The 22436-nt window shown below is 41.9% G+C and overlaps 1 protein-coding gene across 4 annotated transcripts in view; it reads right to left on the reverse strand.

Annotated features, from left to right (window-relative positions):
- Positions 1-336: 336 nt before the first annotated feature.
- Positions 337-22436, reverse strand: part of MMP7 (matrix metallopeptidase 7) — a 72749-nt gene continuing 50649 nt past the window's right edge. For 2 of the 4 annotated variants that reach the window (XM_073338249.1, XM_073338238.1), the window contains exons 2-8: positions 16500-16581; positions 8987-9115; positions 6714-6937; positions 6462-6610; positions 4188-4313; positions 3572-3733; positions 337-2911 (exon numbers count right to left, since the gene is read on the reverse strand). In XM_073338249.1, coding sequence (XP_073194350.1) covers positions 2889-2911; positions 3572-3733; positions 4188-4313; positions 6462-6610; positions 6714-6937; positions 8987-9115; positions 16500-16562 — 876 coding nt within the window. In that variant the 5' untranslated portion in view covers positions 16563-16581 and the 3' untranslated portion in view covers positions 337-2888. The remainder of the gene's footprint in view (positions 2912-3571; positions 3734-4187; positions 4314-6461; positions 6611-6713; positions 6938-8986; positions 9116-16499; positions 16582-22436) is intronic. The other 2 variants (XM_073338259.1, XM_073338270.1) reach the window with 2 other exon arrangements.

The following is a 22436-nucleotide window of genomic DNA, read 5'->3' on the forward strand; positions in this document are numbered from 1 at the left end:
CACCAATTTGCCTAGGTGACTACAGACCCAGACCCTTGGATCTTAAGAACAATGAACAATCCTCCCAACACTTGTACCCCCCCTTTCCTGGGAAATGTTGGATAAAAAGCCTCACCAATTTGCATAGGTGACCACAGACCCAAAGTCTTGGATCTGAGAACAATGAAAAAGCATTCAGTTTCTTACAAGAAGACTTTTAATAAAAATAGAAGTAAATAGAAATGAAGAAATCCCCCCTGTAAAATCAGGATGGTAGATATCTTACAGGGTAATTAGATTCAAAAACATAGAGAACCCCTCTAGGCAAAACCTTAAGTTACAAAAAAGATACACAGACAGAAATAGTTATTCTATTCAGCACAATTCTTTTCTCAGCCATTTAAAGAAATCATAATCTAACACATACCTAGCTAGATTACTTACTAAAAGTTCTAAGACTCCATTCCTGGTCTATCCCCGGCAGAAACCAGCATATAGATAGACCCACAGACCCTTTGTTTCTCTCCCTCCTCCCAGCTTTTGAAAGTATCTTGTCTCCTCATTGGTCATTTTGGTCAGGTGCCAGCGAGGTTACCTTTAGCTTCTTAACCCTTTACAGGTGAGAGGAGCTTTCCCCTGGCCAGGAGGGATTTCAAAGGGGTTTACCCTTCCCTTTATATTTATGACACCTTCCCTTGGTGAATCCATGCTGGCTGTTCCTGATCACTTTCCTCTCATGCAAGTGCATCAGGATTGATTCTTTGAGGACCTGCTCCATGATTTTTCCAGGGACTGAGGTGAGGCTGACTGGCCTGTAGTTCCCAGGATCCTCCTTCTTCCCTTTTTTGAGATATATGTATAGTGAAATAATCCTAAATTTGTTATCAAAGGTTAAGATTTAAGAGATACTGAGTCAGGATAATGGAAACAGAACTGGTTACATATAAAATGAAAATCATAACATGCTTCTTAGAGTCTAAATTTAACAACAGGCTAAAATCCATGATTACAGCAGTTTCTCATCTAAAGCAATCTCCCAGCATCATTAACCAACATGCCTGGAATCCAACTTTCATGAGGAAGGAAAAAGGCTTTTTGCATGCAGGGGAGGATAAACAAGGTGATTTTTGCCTCCATTGATTTTGTCCTCAGAGTCAGGGTGACCCTTGTGGAGTCTTTCCTTGAGTGCTGGCTCCAAACTATCTTCACTTACTCCTGTTGTCTGTTTTGCATGTGGAGTCTTCCATTGTGTGGGCTTACAAAGCTTCTTTTACATGTGAACTTAAGCAGATAGGTGAATCCACATCCCTTTGTGTGGCAACACCTGTTTGACAACCCTGCCTGGGCCACAGTCTCTAAGACATATTTTCAGTACATATATGTAACGCCTTAAATTTCATCCGTACATACATCTCACAAGAATTAGGAGGATCGGTATGACGTAAGCTTTTACTAGACATGTCACATGTCCCTTGTGGGACATGAAAGCAGCATCTTAGTTGTAGTGAGCTTGTCAGGCCTGATAGGAGTTGACAACATACAGTAGTGAAACCGTTGCCAGCTGGCACCAATGGGCCTGTTAGAAGTCAGGACCTGCAGCTGTGCCTGCCCAGTCACCAGGCAGCCAATGAGCACAGCAGAACCACCTGATTGGCTAAAGCAGTCAGGTGGCTTGCTTTTAAGTCCAGCAGCTGCAGAGGATCAATGTACATGCCCACAAATTCTGTTCCTTCCTATGCTCACCTCACTCCAAGCCATGCTCCTGACTTGCTTTGGAACTGCTCCAACCTAGACCCTATCCTGCACCCAGCCTCACTCCAGGCTAGACCCTGCCCTGCGCCTTGTTCCTGTCTTGTCCCAATCTTGCTCCTGCCTTGATACCTGCCTTGGTACCCTGCTCCTGCCTTCCCTGACTCCATTGAATCTGGTTCTGATGCTCAGTCCTGGTTCTGGTTCTGACTCAACCCTTGGCAATGGCATTTGGACTCTACCTTCAGTTCTGACCTTTGGCTCTGATCCCTGGCTCTGACTCCGCCGTGGGCTCTGGCATTTGGACTCTTAACTAGGACTGACTCCTGCTCTGACCACTAGGCCTGACTGCCTATGACCCAGTCTCTGTGTCACAATGTGTGATTACTTTCCTTTTCCTGAAGGGTGACTCAGCTTTCAAACATTTGGGATTGCTGCCATAGGCTATTTCCTGAGGCCTTTACTCTTTTTTTATCTTGTCCTGACTTCCACAGGAGTCTGACTGAGTAAGGAGGAGATAAAAATGGAGTGGGTGGGGTACCATAATTTTGATCTCCATATTTAAATACTTGAGAAGCATTCAAGTTCTGCAGTGAGTGAGGCCATATCCCCTAAGTGCCTAAACAGAACTTGCCTCTCAGATCTCCATGGGATTTGGGGGTGGAGGGAGAGACCCTCTGTGTGGGGATCCAACCCTTCTGGTGCTGAAGCGGGGATTGATTGTGTACACTGCATCATCTTACATCCTTCTGCGGGACCCTTTGGAGGGTACTCTGAGTCTGGGTATGTACAGGGCAGGGAGCGGAAGAAGGGAGTGGGCTGGGAACAAGGAGCCTAAACTATGGAGTTAGATGCACTTCAAGCACCCAACTGAGAATTTTGTCCTGTGTATATGTATTGTACATACAGGAGTCACTGAACCCATCAGTGAAATGCAGCCCACCTGAGTTTAGGACAGAATGTAGGATGGCAGAATAGTGCTGAGAGAATTTTTATTTTCACAGAAACTACTGAATAAATTTAATGAGGTTTTCAAATCTCAGGAAATGTAACGGAGCAGAAATTGCCCTTCAAACATTTGCCATTTTAATTCACGGAAGAAATAAAACGAAACATTTCTGGTGTGAGTTCTTCATTCTTTTTAAACACACCAGGGTTCTTTAGAAGTTTTCACGTTTGCGGCCTGTGGAATAGAAATATGGAAACATTAAGGTATTTGTTTAAGAGACAAAATACAGAGAAATATGTACCACGATCGGTGTCCCTTTGTGAAGTATTCCATAAAAGGGAATGTCCACATACAGGTGCTGCAGGCAAGATTTGCTCATTGGTTTAGGGCACAGTTTTGCCACTGTAACACACAGTGAGTAGTACCTGACTCCATGAGCAGTGAAGTGAGGGCCAGATTCTGCCATACTTACATTGAGCAATCTTTCATTCAGCAAGTAGTCCTACTGACTTCAATGGCCTGTTTGGCAAAGCAAGGTACTACTCAGTAGTAGAAGGTTAGCAGAATGTCATCATTGATTTCTGCAAGGCACTGGTGTGTAGGGAACCTATAGTCTGCCAGGATCTCCAACTCCATTAGCTTTTGTTGCAATATGGAGACTCCATTGCTCTCAGACTCCAGAAAGGGTAGGTGGGAGGTATAAAGTGAATTATGTTGTCTTGGTCTAAATTTTGATACCCTTACATTGAATAGTACCTTACGCTGAGAGTAGGCCCTTCAAATCAGTGGGCTGTTTGCTGAGTAAGGTATTTCTCCTCAGTGTAAAGTGTGGCAAAATCTGTTCCTTTGTTGGTAATTTTTTATATCAAAATTAACATCTCACACTGAAATTACCATATAATTTCTGAATTCCTTGTCTGTCATCAGCTGGAAGGCTGAAGGTGTTTGGGTCCCAGTAGCGATAGATAGGATACATCAGAGCACCTTGAACATTTGAATGACCCAGTCCCAAAGAATGACCAAATTCATGTGCAGCAACAAGGAACAAATTTGTTCCTAAAATATAGAAAAAAGGAAAAAATAGTTAACATATAATGGAATAGAGCATCACAAGCAGGGCAATTCGCATCTTTCTTTCCACTGTGATGAAATCCAATAAGTTTAATTTATTTTTACCTGCTCTCCCATTTAATTACAATATGTATGTCCACATGTTTTAGGAAGAATATTGCAGAGCCCAGGAAAGGGAGTCAGGAAACCTGAAATCTGTTTCCGACTCACCTTTTGGCAATTGTTTTGGGCTCACCTTTTGATCATGAGCAAATCACTTAAACCTTCTGTGCCTCATCTACAAAAAGAGGATAATATTGCTTGCACACCTTTGTAAAGTGCTTTGAGCTCCTCAGGCCCTATATGCCTATTATGGTAGGTAAATATAAGTATGTTGCAAAGATCAGCGTTTTGTTTAGAAGGAGCTGAAATTGTTGTGATGGTACATGGAATACTTTACCTATATGATCTTGTGACCACTTCTCACTCTCATCAAAGTGAGCATCTCCTCCTAACCCTGAGCCAGGTGCAAATGCATGGGCCAGTATTCCCCCTCTTCCATCAAAGGGGAATGAGTCGCCATGTGCTGCGTGTGAAAAGAAATGAATATGTCGTCAATTGGCAGAATGATGCATTTTAAACATTGAATTCTACATCTTGAAGTTTAGAGTTTGCTTTTATTAATTGTAGATTACATTACATTATAAATTACTCTAAAACAATGTTAAGGTTGCAAAGTCAAGCACTCAAAAGGTAGGAAATGCCATACTTAAGATTGCCTGTGCAATGAATTCAGCTCCTGTGTGTACATTATGGTACCGTTTTTAATTACATGATTGTATACTAGTTTTGCCCCACAGGACCTCTGTGTTATTGAGGACATGTCCTCAGAAATGGCTGAATCAGCTTATCAAAACTTCACAAAAAAGTTCAGCCTGAGGCTGACACCCAGCAAGAAAATGTCTGAATGGTTTAAGTTTAGCAAAGTTATAAGCATCTGAAGGTCCTATAATGGACAGTTTCGGGCAATGATAATTATAGATAATGCCATCTGCACCACTTGTAATACATGAAGTGAATGATATCAGTAACCACAGCTTTGAAAAACTGAGCATCTCACTTGGTACACTGGTTTGGTGTATCTTTTGTTAGATTCTCCTGTAACAGTGTGTGGGATGTCCAGACCCTTATCCAGAGGTTGGCTGGAAAAGGTTGACTCTCCTCCTCTGCCTATAAGAAGGGCTACAATTTCTTGCTGGAGTGCAAGGATTTTCAGGATAGTTGTGAAAAATTCATCACCCGGAAGACACTGTAAGATTACTGTGTTATTGGATGTTTGGGGATGAATCTCTAAGGGGTTGGCTACACTTAGAATGCTGCAGCTGTGCCACTGTAGAGCTTCAGTGGAGACGCGACCGATGCCGATGGAAAAGGTTCTCCCATCAGCGTAGGTACTCTGCCTCCCCAAGAGGCAGTAGCAAGAGCTCTGCATGGTACAAATTTATATCTGCTGATGCGGCTATTTGCGGATACAAATCGGTATCCGCGGAAGGGCAGGGCTCTCCCAGGAATTGCAGTGGCGAAAGGAGCAGAACATGGGGCCTCTGGCATGGCTCTACTGCCCCTGCCTCGCCCACTGGGGTGGACACCAGCAGCTGGTTGCACTCTTGTGTTCAAGTGGCACCTTCCCCTCCTCCCCGAGACAGGAGACGCAGAGAGCGGCGTGGAAGGGACAGAGGCAGGGCTGGGGATGGTACAGCCACGCTGGAGGAGCTGCCGGTGTGGGGCGCTGGCTCCTGGGAACAGCAGCCCCACATTCTGCTCCTTTCACCGCTGCGGTTCCCGGGAGAGCCATGCGGTTCCGCAGATGCCCGATTTATATCCACAGATATAAATTTGTATCCACACAGGGCTCTAGCGGTAGCTAGGTCAATCGGAGAATTCTCCTGTTAACCTAACACTGGTCTACAATGGTCAGAATAGCTGTGTCTCACACCACTGAGGGACATAGCTATACCAAAGCAAGTACCTAGCGTAGACAAGGCCTAAGAGGAGAATTAGCACTGAGATGGGAACCAGGGTGCGTGTGTGTTTGTGTGGGTGTGCATTCGTTCTTCCTCTTTCAGACTTCTTGGAAGTGAGACACTCTTTAGACCTGTGCCTTGGGCGTGGCTAAAACACACCACACCCTGTGCCTTTGCTTTGGACTACAGTGGAAAGAAGCCTTGCTGTATTTGTGTTTGGCTCTAAAATGGCAAAAAATCTATGTTTCTGTTTTACAATGAGGCATGTGACCAAGATGTCTAAACCCCACACAGGCATGCAGAATCCTTGCTTGCTCACAAATAGGAGTAATGTTCATGGCAGAGGAGTATGTTTACAATCAAATAAGAAGATATTATTTTCCTCATTTTACAGTTCAAATTCCCAAGGGATTTTTGTGATGGTTGGTCAGTTAACATTGATACCAATATAATATAAAATAATATTGATAGCAAATATAATATAAATATTTATATTTGTTATCAATGTTATATATAAAATCAATGCCTCCCTTGAGAGGCTGCTATACTGACCATATATTTTATCTCACAGAACAAGATAAAAATTGGATAAACTGAGAATGAAAATGTTCACTCTTCAATCTTTGGCTACGAAAACGTGTAAGCTTTCAAAGCATAGCTTTAAATAAAATGTAATTCATGGATTCTTAAAAATCCAGCAGCAGCCTCACCACCATGTGCAAAACGAATCAGGATATCTGCTTCTCTCCCGGCAACTTTTTGAAACTTCAGTGGAGTCACATCACTCCACACCTTAAAAGCCTTTTGTATTGCTTTCTCCACCATAAAACGAGGCAGATCAGGTGTATAGTTAAGGATCCTTTTGGCAACACAAGAAAATAAAATATTGTCATTTTAAAGTATGGAATAATATGGCATCATTAAAAGAAAACAAAATACACAAAAAGTGAAATATAACCAGCCTGTAAGTCAACAAATTCTTCCTCCATCTTGGATTTCCTGGAAATGTGCTGTAATCTAATACATCGGGGATGCCACACCTTGGCTGATCCATCATTTCCTCCGTTTCTGAATTAAATTTTCCTGTTACAGTCAGGTGGAAAAATTTCTGCATCTCTTTAATTTTCTCTTCTAAGGTACGGCCACCTGCTTTATTAATGGATGGAAAGAACCTGTCAAGGTAATTCTGAAAATAAAAAGAAACATTAGACTCAGGGTGTATCTCCAGTTGTGTTTTTCTTATACCTTTAAGAATCAACTTGTCAACCAGTATAAGACCCAGATGATCCTTGGGTATACTTATACTACTGCACCCAGAGAAACCCACTGTGATCTGTCATAACAGGGAAACAATTTAGACGGATCTGAGGGCACTTTTCCAATATATGTGAACAAAATAAAAATGTAGATTGATGTTAAAATATTCACTACCTTTCTCCTTTGAGAATTGTGTGCTTACTTCATCTTACTTCACATCCGTATGCTTCAGGGCTCTATTCTGGTTTCTCTTATGAAATACACGAAGGGGTTCTGTGCGGCTATCGGTTATGGTATTACTTGTAAATGTCCAGGGGGTCTGATTCTCATTTACACTAAGGACCTTTCATAATACCAGACTGGCAGTGTAAAGGGACATTAAAATGAGTGTAAATTTATACCCATTTTCAGATCCCTTTACATTACAAAGTGGTGTAAAAAGGCATGGGTGTAAAAAGGTGTAAATGAGAAATGCATGCCTAGGTTCTTATGCCTGGAAAGGTTCATGCACAAGCAGTTACTCAAATGCAGGGCTTATGATTCCTTACAAATGAACATCATAAGATGTCACTTGCAACTAGGTTCTCAATGAACTTCTTAAAAAGGAACAATTAGATGATCAATCACTAATGTGCAAAGAGGGAGAGTTTTAATTAAAAAAAAAAGCACTATACACTTGACCTGGGATATATGGACTTCCCAGAAAATTATCGGGAACCAAGCAGTATTTTTGGCTTGAAAATAGATAAGAGTAACAGGAGGTGGATGGTAGGATCAAAGGATCATATTGTTTGTACTTAATAAAAAATAATAATAAATCATCATTCATTGTGACAATTTTTAATAAACATTACTGTGAAATCATCCTGTACCTTTTTATATGATGGGTCTTACCAGAAGGAGAGGGTTTGTGAGAACTGTGGACTCCTCAAGGATATTTTTTAGCATAAATTTTACTCCACAATAAATTGAAATCACCTATCCTAAAACTCCCCCAACATTTTATTTGTGGTGGTGGTGTTACTTTATACTCTAATCATGGATAATTATAACATCTTTTTTTCACACTTCAGTCTACCACTTTCAAGTGCTTTGAAACAGCCTTTCATCTCTCCATAATACAGATTAAATACACAGAGGAAGCCTTGCCCAATAATAGCAAGACACTGAAGCAAGTGGTCCTGTTTATTTTAATGGGAGTTCACTGGGCATTAGAATCTAGAGAATAATCCAACCAGTGTGGTGTATATAATTAGTCTTGCCTCTTCTCAAAGAAATGTGAGCACTGGATACAACTACGGTAAGATGCATCTAAAATAGTTTAGTCCATTATTATTAAAATATTTTTATCTTTCTGAAATATTATATATATGTATAATACACACCCACACGTACATCAAATTAATCCTTAATTTGGCCCATTGGTTTTAGAGACTTCATTTTCTTAGAATTTATATATATATAATTATTGTAAGCTCCTTTGAAAGTCCCACTAGATGACTGTCCGTATCTTTAGATACCTAAATATCTTTAATACTTGGCCCTAATTCACTTTTGCAATTTCACTTAGGGGCTTTCAAAATTTTTACTTTATGCCTTCTAGTTTTTGTGAACTGACTTGTAACAACTACATAACACCAAGGTAAAAATAAAATGATGTCACATGCTCTCTGGAAAGAAATATTATAATTAGGATTCAGAGTAGCAGCCGTGTTAGTCTGTATTCGCAAAAAGAAAAGGAGTACTTGTGGCACCTTAGAGACTAACAAATTTATTTGAGCATAAGTTTTCATGAGCTACAGCTCACTTCATCGGATGCATTCAGCTGTAGCTCACGAAAGTTTATGTTCAAATAAATTTGTTAGTCTCTAAGGTGCCACAAGTACTCCTTTTCTTTTTGCGAATAATTAGGATGTAAACTTAAAATGGAAATGCAGCATATTCACAGTTCACCCTTACAGCCCCACTCACGACATACCTGTAAATGCTTCAGGTCTTTGGAGCTCGGTGGCGCTGTCTTAAGCAGAACCGGGAGAGCAAGACTTCCAGGCAGGAACAGTGCAGCACAGAGTAGGATGTATCTCATAGTGTTATCAAATGATCTCTGCTAAAAAGAGAAAATCTTAGGTCTTCTGTGTCTAATGATCACAGCTATAATGCTTATATATAGGCCCTTACTGCCACGTGTGGTAATAGATTGCTTGAGTCATTTTTAGGCTTCCTCTGTGGTTTTGTTATTTTTGGTAACAATTCTAGGGTGTCTTTATTCCAAAATGTAAATGAAGAAACATTAACTAAATCTTTTTGTTGACAGCACAGCTGATGTCACACTGACAGAGCAGGCAGCCAACTTTCTTTATCTCCCCGTTCATGGGATTCAGGTGCTAAAACCACAGGGGCACAGGGAAGTTAGCTTTCTTAACGTCAGTCAATAAATATGCTTAGTGTATAATCTCAGCTTCCCAAAATTTCCTTCGTGCCATTAACACACATTGCAACACTCTTCTGGCTTGATACTCTGCATGTATTGATGGACTGTGGAGGACGTGACTAAATGAGTGTTAGTGCCATGTGAGTGAAATCACTTAAAACTACATACTTTGTGATACCCGCCACTGTAAAAGTTTCTGTTTAAGTTTTCTGGCCCAAATTCTGATGTCAGTTACCTTGAAGTTATTGAAAATCCAGAATAAATTTACTGAAGTTAGTGAGGTGTTTCCAGATTTGAGATCAGAATCTGGCCCCTTCTATACGTAGGAAGGTTATGGGGCATCTCAATGTTTTTTTTACTTCAAATCTGGTGGGCTCTGATGAGCCAATCTCTATAATGGATTATAAAATAAAGGGGCTAGAACTATCCTCTGGTATGCATGTGAAAAAACCAGATGCTTATATGAAAGAGTAAGGATCCATACTCAGTTACGCAGGTGCAGCCTTGTGGATTTCAGTGAGGTAGCAGTAATGTAAATGAGAGCAGAGCTGGGCAAAAGCCGTTTTATCTGGTCTACGGAGCCACATTCTAGCCTCATTTGCACTCCATGGAATTCTACAGAAAACAATGGATTTATTGCACAGGGTACTTCTGTGTTTCACAGTGGGACTACTCACATGCATAAAGTTAAGTATGTATAACTGTAGGAGGGAGACCTTAGGGCCCAGTTCTACTCTGACTGAAGTTAATAGAAAGACTCCTGGGCCTGAGCTGTGCTTTGGCACAATTGAGAAAGGGATGATAGGTAAAAGATGGAAGTCCACCGCTTTGTGTTCTGCCAATCTTGGACTATCAGGGGCATGATCTGGTTCCTCATATAAATCAGAGAAATTCCAAGGTCATTATCAGCTAACACTAGATAGAGCAGCCCCCAGGCTGCTCTAACCTGGGCAAGGGACAAAGCTGAACCAGAGAATCAGGGAACCATAACCAGCTCACTAACACCCCCTCACTCTGCTGCGCTCAACAGAAACTGGGCACAGCAGAAAGTCTGGCCCCAAATCAGGAAATTTCAACCTCAGAGGAGAAAGTTATTGAAATATTGAAAACTATAGGATGTTAGACTAAAAGTTCTTGTGTAATATTAATTATCGTGGCTTCTCCCTCTACACAATGAAGCAGCATAATACTATATAAAGAAAGTCTCACGATCTTACCATCTAAAGGTTCATACCTAGGACCTTTACTCAGGTAAGTAATCGTTCTGTGAAAAACAATGCTTAGTTAGCTCTTGTAGAATAATCCCATGGACTGAGAGGGGTATTTTTGTGCTGTGGGCAAAAGTGCCTCTCAGTAAAACTAGGAACTATGTATCATATCTGATATGACGACTTCTGTATTTTGCCTTTCAGTGTTTTTAACATTCAGTCGGGTGAAAAAGTGAAGTAGAACCAAGTGATTCATTGTTGAATGGTCACTGGTCATTGCTCTTGTAAGGGAAGATTGAGCTAGTTTCTGAATAAATTTATTTTAGGCAACACTTGAGCCTGTCCTTAAATGCAGAGTTCAAGATTCACTTAAGTGTGTTGGCTGATGCCCAGAAGAGAGAATTACCATATAAAGTCATGAAATCATGAGAAAAGTTTTCTTTGGCCCACTTATGAACTTTATTATACTGTACATCTGCTATTACAACAAGACTCTTTTAGTTTCTTTTGATAGATAAGACATTCAATCCCTTTTGCTGAGTATTTAGCCTGATTTAAATATTTTTTCATATCTGTGTTTATTAAGTTCACCAGGAAAAGCTACTGTTCAAATTTTTATTTATGAAAAGAATGGCAATTTATGAAGGATATATGCAGAATCTGCTCCTACATTCTGATGCTTCAGGAAGTTTTGCATCGTCCCCCCAAACAGCCTTGTGTGGCCCTGCCCACGCTCCACCCCCAGACTCCTTCCTGCTTCCCGGGCTGTGCTGCGGTGGGGGGGCTCTTCCCCGCCAGGGCTCCAGCCTGCTCTCTGGAGGTGGGGGAGGGAGGCCGCGCCACTCGCCCAGTGCGCTAGGGTAGGGCCATGCTGCCTTCCCTCTTGGTGCTCTGGGGATGGGGGGAGGCTGTGCCAGCCGCTCACCCATCCGGTGCTCTGAGGCTGATGGTGCTTGCTCACCTGCTTGGCGCTCCAGGTCTGGGGGTGCTCGGGAGGCCTGGGGTGTGTGCAGGGGGGATGGCTGCTGCACCGGGAGAGGGGGGACTCTGGGCTCTGGCAGGAGGGGTGGGCCCTCAGGCAGAAAGGGTGGTCTAAACCGGGCACTAGCCTCTCTGAGCCTGGGGTTCACCCGCCGCCCAAGTGCACCACCTCAGAGGAAGCTCTGACAACACTAATGTACTTCTCCCTGTTAAGAGGTGCAGCATCTTTGCCCTGCAGTGCTGGCTCTACTTGCTGGTTCATGCAGGGAGTAGGGAAGCATGGCTCCACTTTCTCCCTATCCCAGCTCTGCTGAGTTTCTCCCTGAGGTTTGTGGGGAAATTGTCTTTGCAATAGCCCTTGCACTTCCCTCAGCACAGGGGCTGCAATTCTGGGTAGCCCTTTCATTGGCCATTTGAGAGTAGACAAGTCTTACTTTCTCTTGTATGTTCACATAAGGGCAGGGCAAAAACTAGCCTTAAATTGGACCCTGTATGGTTTCCAGAACAGGTTCATTGTGAGAGGCAAGCCAGAATGTGAAGCCAGATCCCAGAAGGATTGCCAGTGGGTCCCTTTCTCCCCCAGCACCCACACAGAAAGTCCTAGGTAACATTTGAAGAACTTGCCCCTCAACCCAGAGGGGCAAAGTACATGTAGTCCTCCCACTGCCAGGAGAGTGCTTTCCCTGTGCTGTGCAGACTGAAGTGGAAGAGATCACATCTGCACCATCAAGAGGGGGCCATTTCTCTGGTGAGTACTCAGGCAGGAGCAAAGAGGAAGTTACATACAGGCCCCAGGAAGAGACTTCCTCTAACCCGTACACCAGCCCTGGTGAGGACAGAAGCTGCTGTTAGTTCCAAGACAATATTTTATTTCAGAAGCAGAAGAAAGCTACTAGGGGAGAGGCTGTTCTAGATTTGTTTTTGACACATAGGGAGGAACTGGTTGAGAATTTGAAAGTGGAAGGCAGCTTAGGCGAAAGTGATCATGAAATGATAAGAGTTCATGATTCTAAGGAATGGCAGGAGGGAGAACAGCAAAATAAAGACAATGGATTTCAAGAAGGCAGACTTTAGCAAACTCAGGGAGTTGATAGGTAAGATCCCCTGGGAAGCAAGTCTAAGGAGAAAAACAACTGAAGTCAGTTGGCAGTTTTTCAAAGAGACATTATTAAGGGCACAAGAGCAAACAATCCCACTGCATAGGAAAGATAGGAAGTATGGCAAGAGACCACCCTGGCTTAACCAGTTCTTAATGATCTAAAAATAAAAAAGAGTCCAACCAAAATTACAAAGGATGAATATAAACAAATAACACAAGTATGTAGGAGAAAATTAGAAAGGCCAAGACACAAAACAAGATCAAACTAGTTAGAGACCTCTTAAAGGGTAACAAGAAAACATTCTACAAATACATTAGAAGCAAGAGGCAGACCAAGGACAGGGTAGGCCCATTACTCAATGAGGGGGAAAAATAATAACAGAAAATGTGGAAATGGCAGAGGTGTTTAGTGATATCTTTGTTTTGGTTTTCACCAAGAAGGGTGGTAGTGGTTGGATGTCTAATATAGTGAATGTCAGTGAAAATGAGGTAGGCTCAGAGGCTAAAGTAGGAAAAGAACAAGTTAAACATTACTTAGACAAGTTAGATGTGGTCAAGTCACCAGGGCCTGATGAACTGCATCCTAGAATACACAAGGAGCTGACTGAGGAGATATCTGAGCCATTAGCAATTATCTTTGAAAAGTCATGGAAGATGGGAGAGATTCCGGAAGACTGGAAAAGGGCAAATATAGTGCCCATCTATAAAAAGGGAAATAAGGACAACCCAGGGAATTACAGACCAGTCAGCTTAACTTCTGTACCCAGAAAAATAATGGAGCAAATAATTAAGCAATCAATTTGCAAACATTTAGAAGATAGTAAGTTGATAAGTAACAGTCAGCATGGTTTTGTCAAGAACAAACTGTGTCAAACCAACCTGATAGCTTTCTTTGACAGGGTAACAAGCTTTGTGGATGTGGGGAAGTGGTAGACATGATATACCTTGACTTTAGTAAAGCTTTTGATACTGTCTCACATGACCTTCTCATAAATAAACTAGGAAAATGCAACCTAGATGGAGCATCCAAGGTGGGTTCAAAACTGGTTGGAAAAACGTTCCCAGAGAGTAGTTATCAGTGATTCACAGTCATGCTGGAAGGGCATAATGAGTGGGGTCCCACAGGGATCATTTCTGGGTCCAGTTCTGTTCAATATCTTCATCAGTGATTTAGATAATGGCATACAGAGTACACTTATAAATTCTGTGGTGATACCAAGCTGGGAGGTGTTGCAAGTGCTTTGGAAGTTAGGATTAAAATTCAAAATGCTCTGGACAAACTGGAGAAATGATCTGAAGCAAATACGATAAAATTCAGTAAGGACAAATGCAAAGTACTCCACTTAGGAAGGAACATTCAGTTGCACACATACAAAATGGGAAATAACTGTCTAGGAATGAGTACTGTGGAAAGGGATCTGGGGGCCATAGTGGACTATAAGCTAAATATGAGTCAACAGTGTAACATTGTTGCAAAAAAAGCGAAAATCATTCTGGGATGTATTAGCAGGAGTGTTGTAAGCAAGACACGAGAAGTAATTCTTCCGCTCTAATTCGTGCGGATTAGTCCTCAACTGGAATATTGTGTCCCATTCTGGGCGTCATATTTCAGGAAAGATGTAGACAAACTGGGGAAAATCCAGAGAAGAGCAACAAAATTGATTACAGGTCAAGAAAACATGACCTATGAGGGAAGATTGAAAAAAATGGGTTTGTTTAATTTGGAAAAGAGAAGACTGAGAGGTGACATGATAACAGTTTTCAAGTACATAAAAGGTTGTTACAAGGAAGAGGGAGAAAAATTGTTCTTGGACAATGGGAGCGGTGGGAAGCAGCGTGGGCTGAGGGACATGCTAGTCACCACTTCCTGCAGCTCCCATTGTCCAGGAATGGCGAACCACAGCCAGTGGGAGCTGCGGGACTCCGTGCCTGCAGACGCTCCAGATAAACAAACCAACCCGGCCCACCAGCATCTTTACCCTGACAGGCCGGGTGCCAAAGGTTGCCAACTCCTGGTCTAGATAATACTTGGTCCTGTCGTGACTGCAGGGGACTGGACTAGATGACCTCTCAAGGTCCCTTCCAGTCCTATGATTCTACTTGCTACCTTACTGCACCTTTTACACCTGTCAGTGTAGAGGTTAGTTAGAAAGACCCTGGTGTTGGAGCTTTATCTGAACACCTACAATAGGCTCAAGTGTCTGCTATTTATTTGACACAGAGGCAGAAGTACAGTTTAACTCAAGAGTCCTCTAAGACTGCTTAGTTAAAGTGCCGTATTTTCAGAACTTCCTCCACAGGTTGAAATGAAAAACTCATTCTGTTAATTTTTGACTTACTCTCTCTTTTGTGCTCTATAAATATGCTTAACCAAGTTTATTTCAGCAGATGCAACCCCCACATGATTTCCCATGCATTAACTTAACACTGTGTACCACTTATCCACCTCTCTGGCTGCTTACATAATCCTTATCACTGCAGTATCTGAGAGCCTTCCAAGTATTTAAAATGAAGTGTTACAATGTTTCTCTCTCTTCCTTTTCAGGTGAAAAGGTTTGGTTGGCTTATCAGTTGTTTGTGCCTATTGTGTCTCTGGGGAACAGCTCAGTCAAATAAATGAGTTTGCATTTCTTTCTGCAAGTGGAGAAGTCTGTGGTCAAACTTATGTCTTGCAAGAATGAATTCCATAATTTAGGTTTAGCGTCTATGGAAACTGCCTCCCTTAGTTGCAAACATCCCCACTACACTGAACTGCTACAGCAGCCCTGCCGCAGAGGCACCACTATAGTGTTTAAGTGTAGACAAGCTCTATGTAAAAATGCTCTAACTAAATAAGGCTCAAGACTGATTTTAATCCTTTACTTAAGACATAGTGCAATGCTGGTATCTCACAGCCATTATTTACTACATTAGATGCCTTATCTTCTAGAAAGGAGTTTGGTAGCCACCTTCCCTCCAGAAGCCTTGGAGACAGTGGCCATCCTCATCTAAGATATTTAGGTGCCAAACTCCCATTGACTTCAATGGGAATTAGGTGCCTAAATACTTTGAGGATCTGGGCCAGTGTGCTTCTCCCTCCCTCTCCAGTTTGGGGACTAGCCAGCAGACCACCTCCTCTGCTAAATCTTCCAGCCTGCACATTCTATAACAACGAGACCCTAAAGTCTCCTCTGGTTCCACTCCTGCTTCTATGACAATGGAGAAATACTTGAGCCCCCATTAATTAAGCAACAGGGCAGAATATGTCTCATCCTATGGGTTCATGACCTTCTTATCATATTTGCAGTCATTGGGTATTAATGGACATAGATCCGTGCAAGCGAGTATGTTTTTGCAATAATCAAATTAAGCAATAACCCACAACAGGATGTGCATTCCTGAAAACATTACCTACCTTATACCTAGATCTGACATCTTATACATTTTATTTTTCACTTCCTTGATAATCTACTTAGACATCTAGTCTCTTTATTTCGTGGTGACACACACACCTGGGTTATATGAGAATTTCTTTTTGATATGCAATTTTTGCTTTATTAAATTTGAATTGGACAGAAAGAATAACCACATGAAAAAGGAAGTTTAGGAGGAATGATCAGCCCCCCAACCTGAAGCAAATACTCATCAGCAACCACATACCACACAACAGAACCACTAACCCAGGAACCTATGCTTGCAACAAAGCCCATTGCCAACTGTGCCCACATATCTATTCAGGGGACACCATCACAGGGCCTAATAACATCAGCCACACTATCAGAGGCTTGTTCACCTGCACATCCACCAATGTGATATATGCCATCATGTGCCAGCAATGTCCCTCTGCCATGTACATTGGTCAAACTGGACAGTCTCTACGTAAAAGAGTAAATGGACACAAATCAGATGTCAAGAATTATAACATTCACAAACCAGTCGGAGAACACTTCAATCTCTCTGGTCACGCGATTACAGACATGAAAGTTGCTATTTTACAACAAAAAAACTTCAAATCCAGACTCCAACGAGAAACTGCTGAATTGGAATTCATTTGCAAATTGGATACAATTAACTTAGGCTTGAATAGAGACTGGGAGTGGCTTAGTCATTATGCAAGGTAGCCTATTTCCCCTTGTTTTTTCCTACCCCCCCCCCCCCAGACGTTCTTGTTAAACCCTGGATTTGTGCTGGAAATGGCCCACCTTGATTATCATACACAATGTAAGGAGAGTGGTCACTTTGGATAAGCTATTACCAGCAGGAGAGTGATTTTGTGTGTGTGTGGGGTGGGGGGTGGGGTTTGAGAAAACCTGGATTTGTGTTGGAAATGGCCCAACTTGATTATCATACACATTGTAAGGAGAGTCGTCACTTTAGATAAGCTATTACCAGCAGGAGAGTGAGTTTGTGTGTGTGTGTGTGGGGGGGGTGAGAAAATCTGGATTTGTGCTGGAAATGGCCCAACTTGATTATCATACACATTGTAAGGAGAGTGATCACTTTAGATAAGCTATTACCAGCAGGAGAGTGGGGTGGGAGGAGGTATTTTTTCATGCTTTGTGTGTATATAATAAGATCTTCTACACTTTCCACAGTATGCATCCGATGAAGTGAGCTGTAGCTCACGAAAGCTTATGCTCAAATAAATTGGTTAGTCTCTAAGGTGCCACAAGTGCTCCTTTTCTTTTTGCCATCAAGAATGTATAATTCTATGTTTATTTGTCTGTTAACCTATTCTTAGATTGTATATATCTACCGTGCAGTAGCCTGCCATGCACTAAGTGCCTATGTGGATGCTGCTGCCATGCACGAAAAGTTCTGTAATGTACATTGATCCACTGCTGTTTAGTGTGCAGCAGCAGGATCCATGTGGCCACTTCGCATGTACTAAGCTGGTGCACTGTCTATTCATGCCCTGCCTACTCACGCACTAAAGCCTTGTCTACACTACAGAGTTTCGTCAAAAAAAAAGTTATGCCGCTTTAATTAAAACCACTGTTGCATGTCCACACTATGCTCCTTGTGTTGGCAGAGCACGTTCACACTAGCAGTTCTTACGTCGACACAGAGAGCAGTGCACCATGGGTAGCTATCCCACTGTGCAACTGGCCACAGGGTGCTTTGGGGAGGGTTTGCAGTGCCTCATGGGGCAGGTACAGCATCACATGATGCAGATTTCTCAATCCAATTACTCCATGGGCATCCCACTAGATTGTCAGCTGCTTTTCAACTGAAGTGTATGTGTGGGGGAGGGAGACAAAGTGTGTGATAGGGAGTGTGTGTGTGGGAGAAAGACAGAAAGAAAGTGTGTGTTGGGAAGTGTGTGTGTTGAGGGAGATTGTGTCAGCATGCTGTCGCTTTAAGTGCAGACAGCAGCCTGAGCAACTAATCCTGGGGGAGGGGGACACCCCCCCTTTTCATCAGCCCCCAGATCTGCACAGCACAGCACAGCACAGCAGTCTGTCCCCCTTCTCCCTACCTGCGGCAGCCCATTCTGTCTGGCTGCTAGTTCCACATTAATGGTTGTGTGATTCCCTCCAAATTCTGCCCCAGCCTCAGCTACCAGGAGCGGCATCCTTAGCAGCTCTGCGAGCTCTCCACGCTGAGGAATGTCAAAGCTTCTCAGAGGAAAGGGGAGAGGAGCATGCCTGCAGGGCAGCTGAGTTCAAAACAGTGAGCAGAGCGGTCACGGTGGGCATTGTGGGATACTGGGGGAGGCCAGTTATGTCGACATAAGGAATGGCAGTGTCTACACTGATGCTTTGTCACTTTAACTTTGCCACAAAAAGTGTTATGCCTCTCATTGAGGTGATTTTGCGGCAGAGGTTTGCCACCAAAAGTAACTTTGTAGCCTGTACATATCCCCTGTTTTGTCAGCAAATGCAGCCTTTTGCTGACAAAACTGTGCGGTGTAGACAAGGCCTAAGTTTCTGTATAGACAAGTCCAGTCTTGATCTTCTTATCCTTTTTGATCAAACTGATGTATATGCTTAGGTGGTTGTATAAAGTTTTGGGAATATAGACACAGTAAACCAAATAGTTTAGAAGTTTTCATGATTTACAAAATTCTGTTTCTATCAAAAAGGACTCAGAGATAATAAGTTTGAGCCTGATCTGCATTATGGTAGTGTAAATCCAGAGGAACTCCACAAATACAATGGGGTTACACCATCATAAAACTGGTGTCAAATCAGATTTGGTGTTGAGGTTTCAAAATTTGTTCCATCCTAATGCAGAACGAAAGCAAGACCTTTGCTCTGGGACTGGTGGGGGGTTGGAGACACACACCTCACTCTCCCTCTGGAATAGACAATAGTCCAGTGGTTGGGGCACTCAGCTAAGATGTAGGAGATCCACACCCAAATCTTTGGTCTGCCTAATATGGACCAGGACTTGAAGCTGAGTCTCCGACCTCCTAGGCCTGTGTCCTAATGACTGGGTTATTGGCTGTTCTGGAGCCTCTCACTCTCTCTGGTTTTGACCAGAAATTTCATCCTGGTCTTGAGAAACCTTCCTGACAAAATTTTAATCAAAACAAATATATTTCTTCAAAAAGTTTTGTTTTTGCTGAATCAGCATTTTCTGATTTTGGGGGAGGGATGGGGGGCGGAGGTTTGTGGAAAAATCCAAGCCAGCTCTACCCAGAATCTTTACATTTCTAGTTTTTCTGTTGTTTTCCATTAATTAATTTACTGGACAGGGACATCCTTTTAATTCATTCTTTTCCTATTATCCTGATTGGCAACAATGTTTTGAAATTTATTCTGAAAAATTCTATCAGGCCTTTGCTTTCAGAAATTTTAAGAGCTAAAATGAGTTTGGCTTCATTAATTTTAATAGCATCCAATACTAGATTCCTAGATATTCCCATCTCACTTTTCCCAGTCCCTAGAGAGAGCAGAACAGCATGAAGGAGAAGAAGAAAACCCGCACGATGAACATGACTCAGAGGTTCTTTTCTCATAACAGAAGTTGTGGCTAGCACATGGTACTCTAGGAGTCTATGCTGGAGAATTCTACCATATTTTTAAAAAAGGTGTGTGTGTGTGTGTGTGTGTGTGTGTGTGTAAAACAGTGATTCACATGAATAGTCTGACTAACTTCAATGGGTTATCCATGTGAGTACCTGCTCACTAGCGTGGCCAAGGGCCACACAATCAGGCCCTAAAGAAATCATATGGTCACACACACACACAGACACTAAAAGGAAAAAAAGGAAGAGATGACATTTCAGAAAATCCAAGCAGAAGTGTCCTTTAACCACATGGTGACAAACAAAGTGGCTACCTGCCATGGCAATGAGAGAGAAAACTCTATCTTATACAACTCTCTTTTTAGAGTGTAAGGCCTTTGGGGCAAGCACCATCTTTGTGTGTTGTGTTTGTACAGCTCATAGCAGAGTGGGGTCCTGCCACATGACTAGGGCTCCTTGGCATTATAGTAACATGTATAATAAATTTCATATAGAACCTGTCCTGAATGCTGTTTTCATATTTCTAAAGAATCTACTTAGGCAGAGGTGGAAGTGAGCTGGGAATAAGCCTGAGAGTTTCACTGGATGCTATCAGAATTAATAAATATATACACAAGAATACAGGTCTTGTCTACACTTGCAGTTAAATGACTTCCAATACCACTTCAGCAATAAGTATGTTTCCTTGAGTGGATAACAGTGGCTATAATTCACAATTGTAAGGCTTACTTTCTGTGAACAGTTATAAGTTCAATGGAAAACAAGTCAGAGAGAGACAGGGATGTTTCAATAGCTGGTCTTTCTTTAGAATTGCTAACCCATTTGGGTCACATTGTAATGTCAATTATGTCAGTGAACTGTAAACCTGAAGTCATGCCACTGATTTCACAAAAGCTACTCTGGATTAACACTAGTATAACAGTGATCAAAATTTGGGTCTTTATATTGGCTGTAGGTGGTTTTGCTTTCCTCATATCTGTCCCAGGCAAATGAGCGATGGTATCTTGTGTCTCATATGGTAAGGTTCTTTATCTTCAACATGAATGGAATGTGGGTTCTTATTTGCTGGGATGAGGTGTACATTCTAATTTCCTTTGTGGCTTCTGTTTCCGCGAGCCTGACAAGCAAAATCACATACAGTAGAAGGCATCAGGCAAGATATGGCATGTTGCTATGATATGTTCTAATGCATTTCTGTCCCTGTACTGTCCCTATGAGGAAAATAAATGTTATATTAACTCTAGTGTTTTGATTCAACACCCAAAAGTTGAAGACTAAAAGAACAACTTTATGTGGTTTATTGGTTCTGAAGGTGATTCACCATTATTATCCCCTGAGCACAATCCAGGAACAATGTGTTTGTCTTTTATGCATTTTAGTCCTGCATAGATCTCTGCATTAATGTTTAATAAAGGAAATAGGACATTCTCCAACCATCCCAAGCCTCTCCTCAATCCTTGGTACGTGGCCCATTTTACTTCCCTAATGCGTCATAATTTGCATTCTTATATAACCTCACTGGAGAACAAACCTTGACTAAGTAGCAAGACCAATGAATGGCAAAATACCAGGGAACTTCCAACACTCATGTTTTCCTATACATTAATTTTCCTTTACATTTATAACAAATATATTGTCATGACTATGTGTATGAATGTGATCTACGACAGACTGTCATCCTGATGTCACTGTGCCATGTATTTTATGTAGTCATTTACACCTGTGCACAGTGTGAGTGTAATTCTGATTTGGTAGTGCTCTACATCTATTTTGCACTCACTTTGCACAGGTATAAATGACCACAAGGTTCAAAGGGCCGATGTATTTCAAATATTTTAATTCTATTGTAATTATGTTGTTAAAATATGGTTCTAATTTCACCCGGGTGCAACTCCATGAAATTCAGTGGTGTTATGCCATGCACAGCTTTGGGCCTGTGTGTATAATATTTGTGCAATAGAGGCCAGTGGACTGCAGAGTATGTTAAGTTGTGGGTCAAGAACACACTCTGACTACTTAGACTGAGAAAAAACAATCACCTTTCTAATCTAAAATGTTATCCTTCAGCAAGATTGGTGCTGCCCATAAATTAAACAAAAAACAAAAAAACTTCAAAAACAGACTCCAAGGAGAGACTGCTGAATTGGAATTAATTTGCAAACTGGATACAATTAAATTAGGCTTGAATAAAGACTGGGAGTGGATGTGTCATTACACAAAGTAAAACTATTTCCCCATGTTTATTCCCCCCCACTGTTCCTCAGACGTTCTTGTCAACTGCTGGAAATGGCCCACCTTGATTATCACTACAAAAGTTTCTCCCCCCTTGTCATAAATATAAAGGGAAGGGTAAACCCCTTTGAAATCCCTCCTGGCCAGGGGAAAGCTCCTCTCACCTGTAAAGGGTTAAGAAGCTAAAGGTAACCTCGCTGGCACCTGACCAAAATGACCAATGAGGAGACGAGATACTTTCAAAAGCTGGGAGGAGGGAGAGAAACAAAGGGTCTGTGTGTCTGTCTATATTCTGTCTTGGCCGGGGATAGACCAGGAATGGAGTCTTAGAACTTTTAGTAAGTAATCTAGCTAGGTACGTGTTAGATTATGATTTCTTTAAATGGCTGAGAAAAGAACTGTGCTGAATAGAATAACTATTTCTGTCTGTGTATCTTTTTTGTAACTTAAGGTTTTGCCTAGAGGGGTTCTCTATGTTTTTGAATCTAATTACCCTGTAAGGTATCTACCATCCTGATTTTACAG

The sequence above is a fragment of the Lepidochelys kempii genome, chromosome 1 (assembly GCF_965140265.1).
Source record: "Lepidochelys kempii isolate rLepKem1 chromosome 1, rLepKem1.hap2, whole genome shotgun sequence".
Classification (NCBI taxonomy): Eukaryota; Metazoa; Chordata; order Testudines; family Cheloniidae; genus Lepidochelys; species Lepidochelys kempii.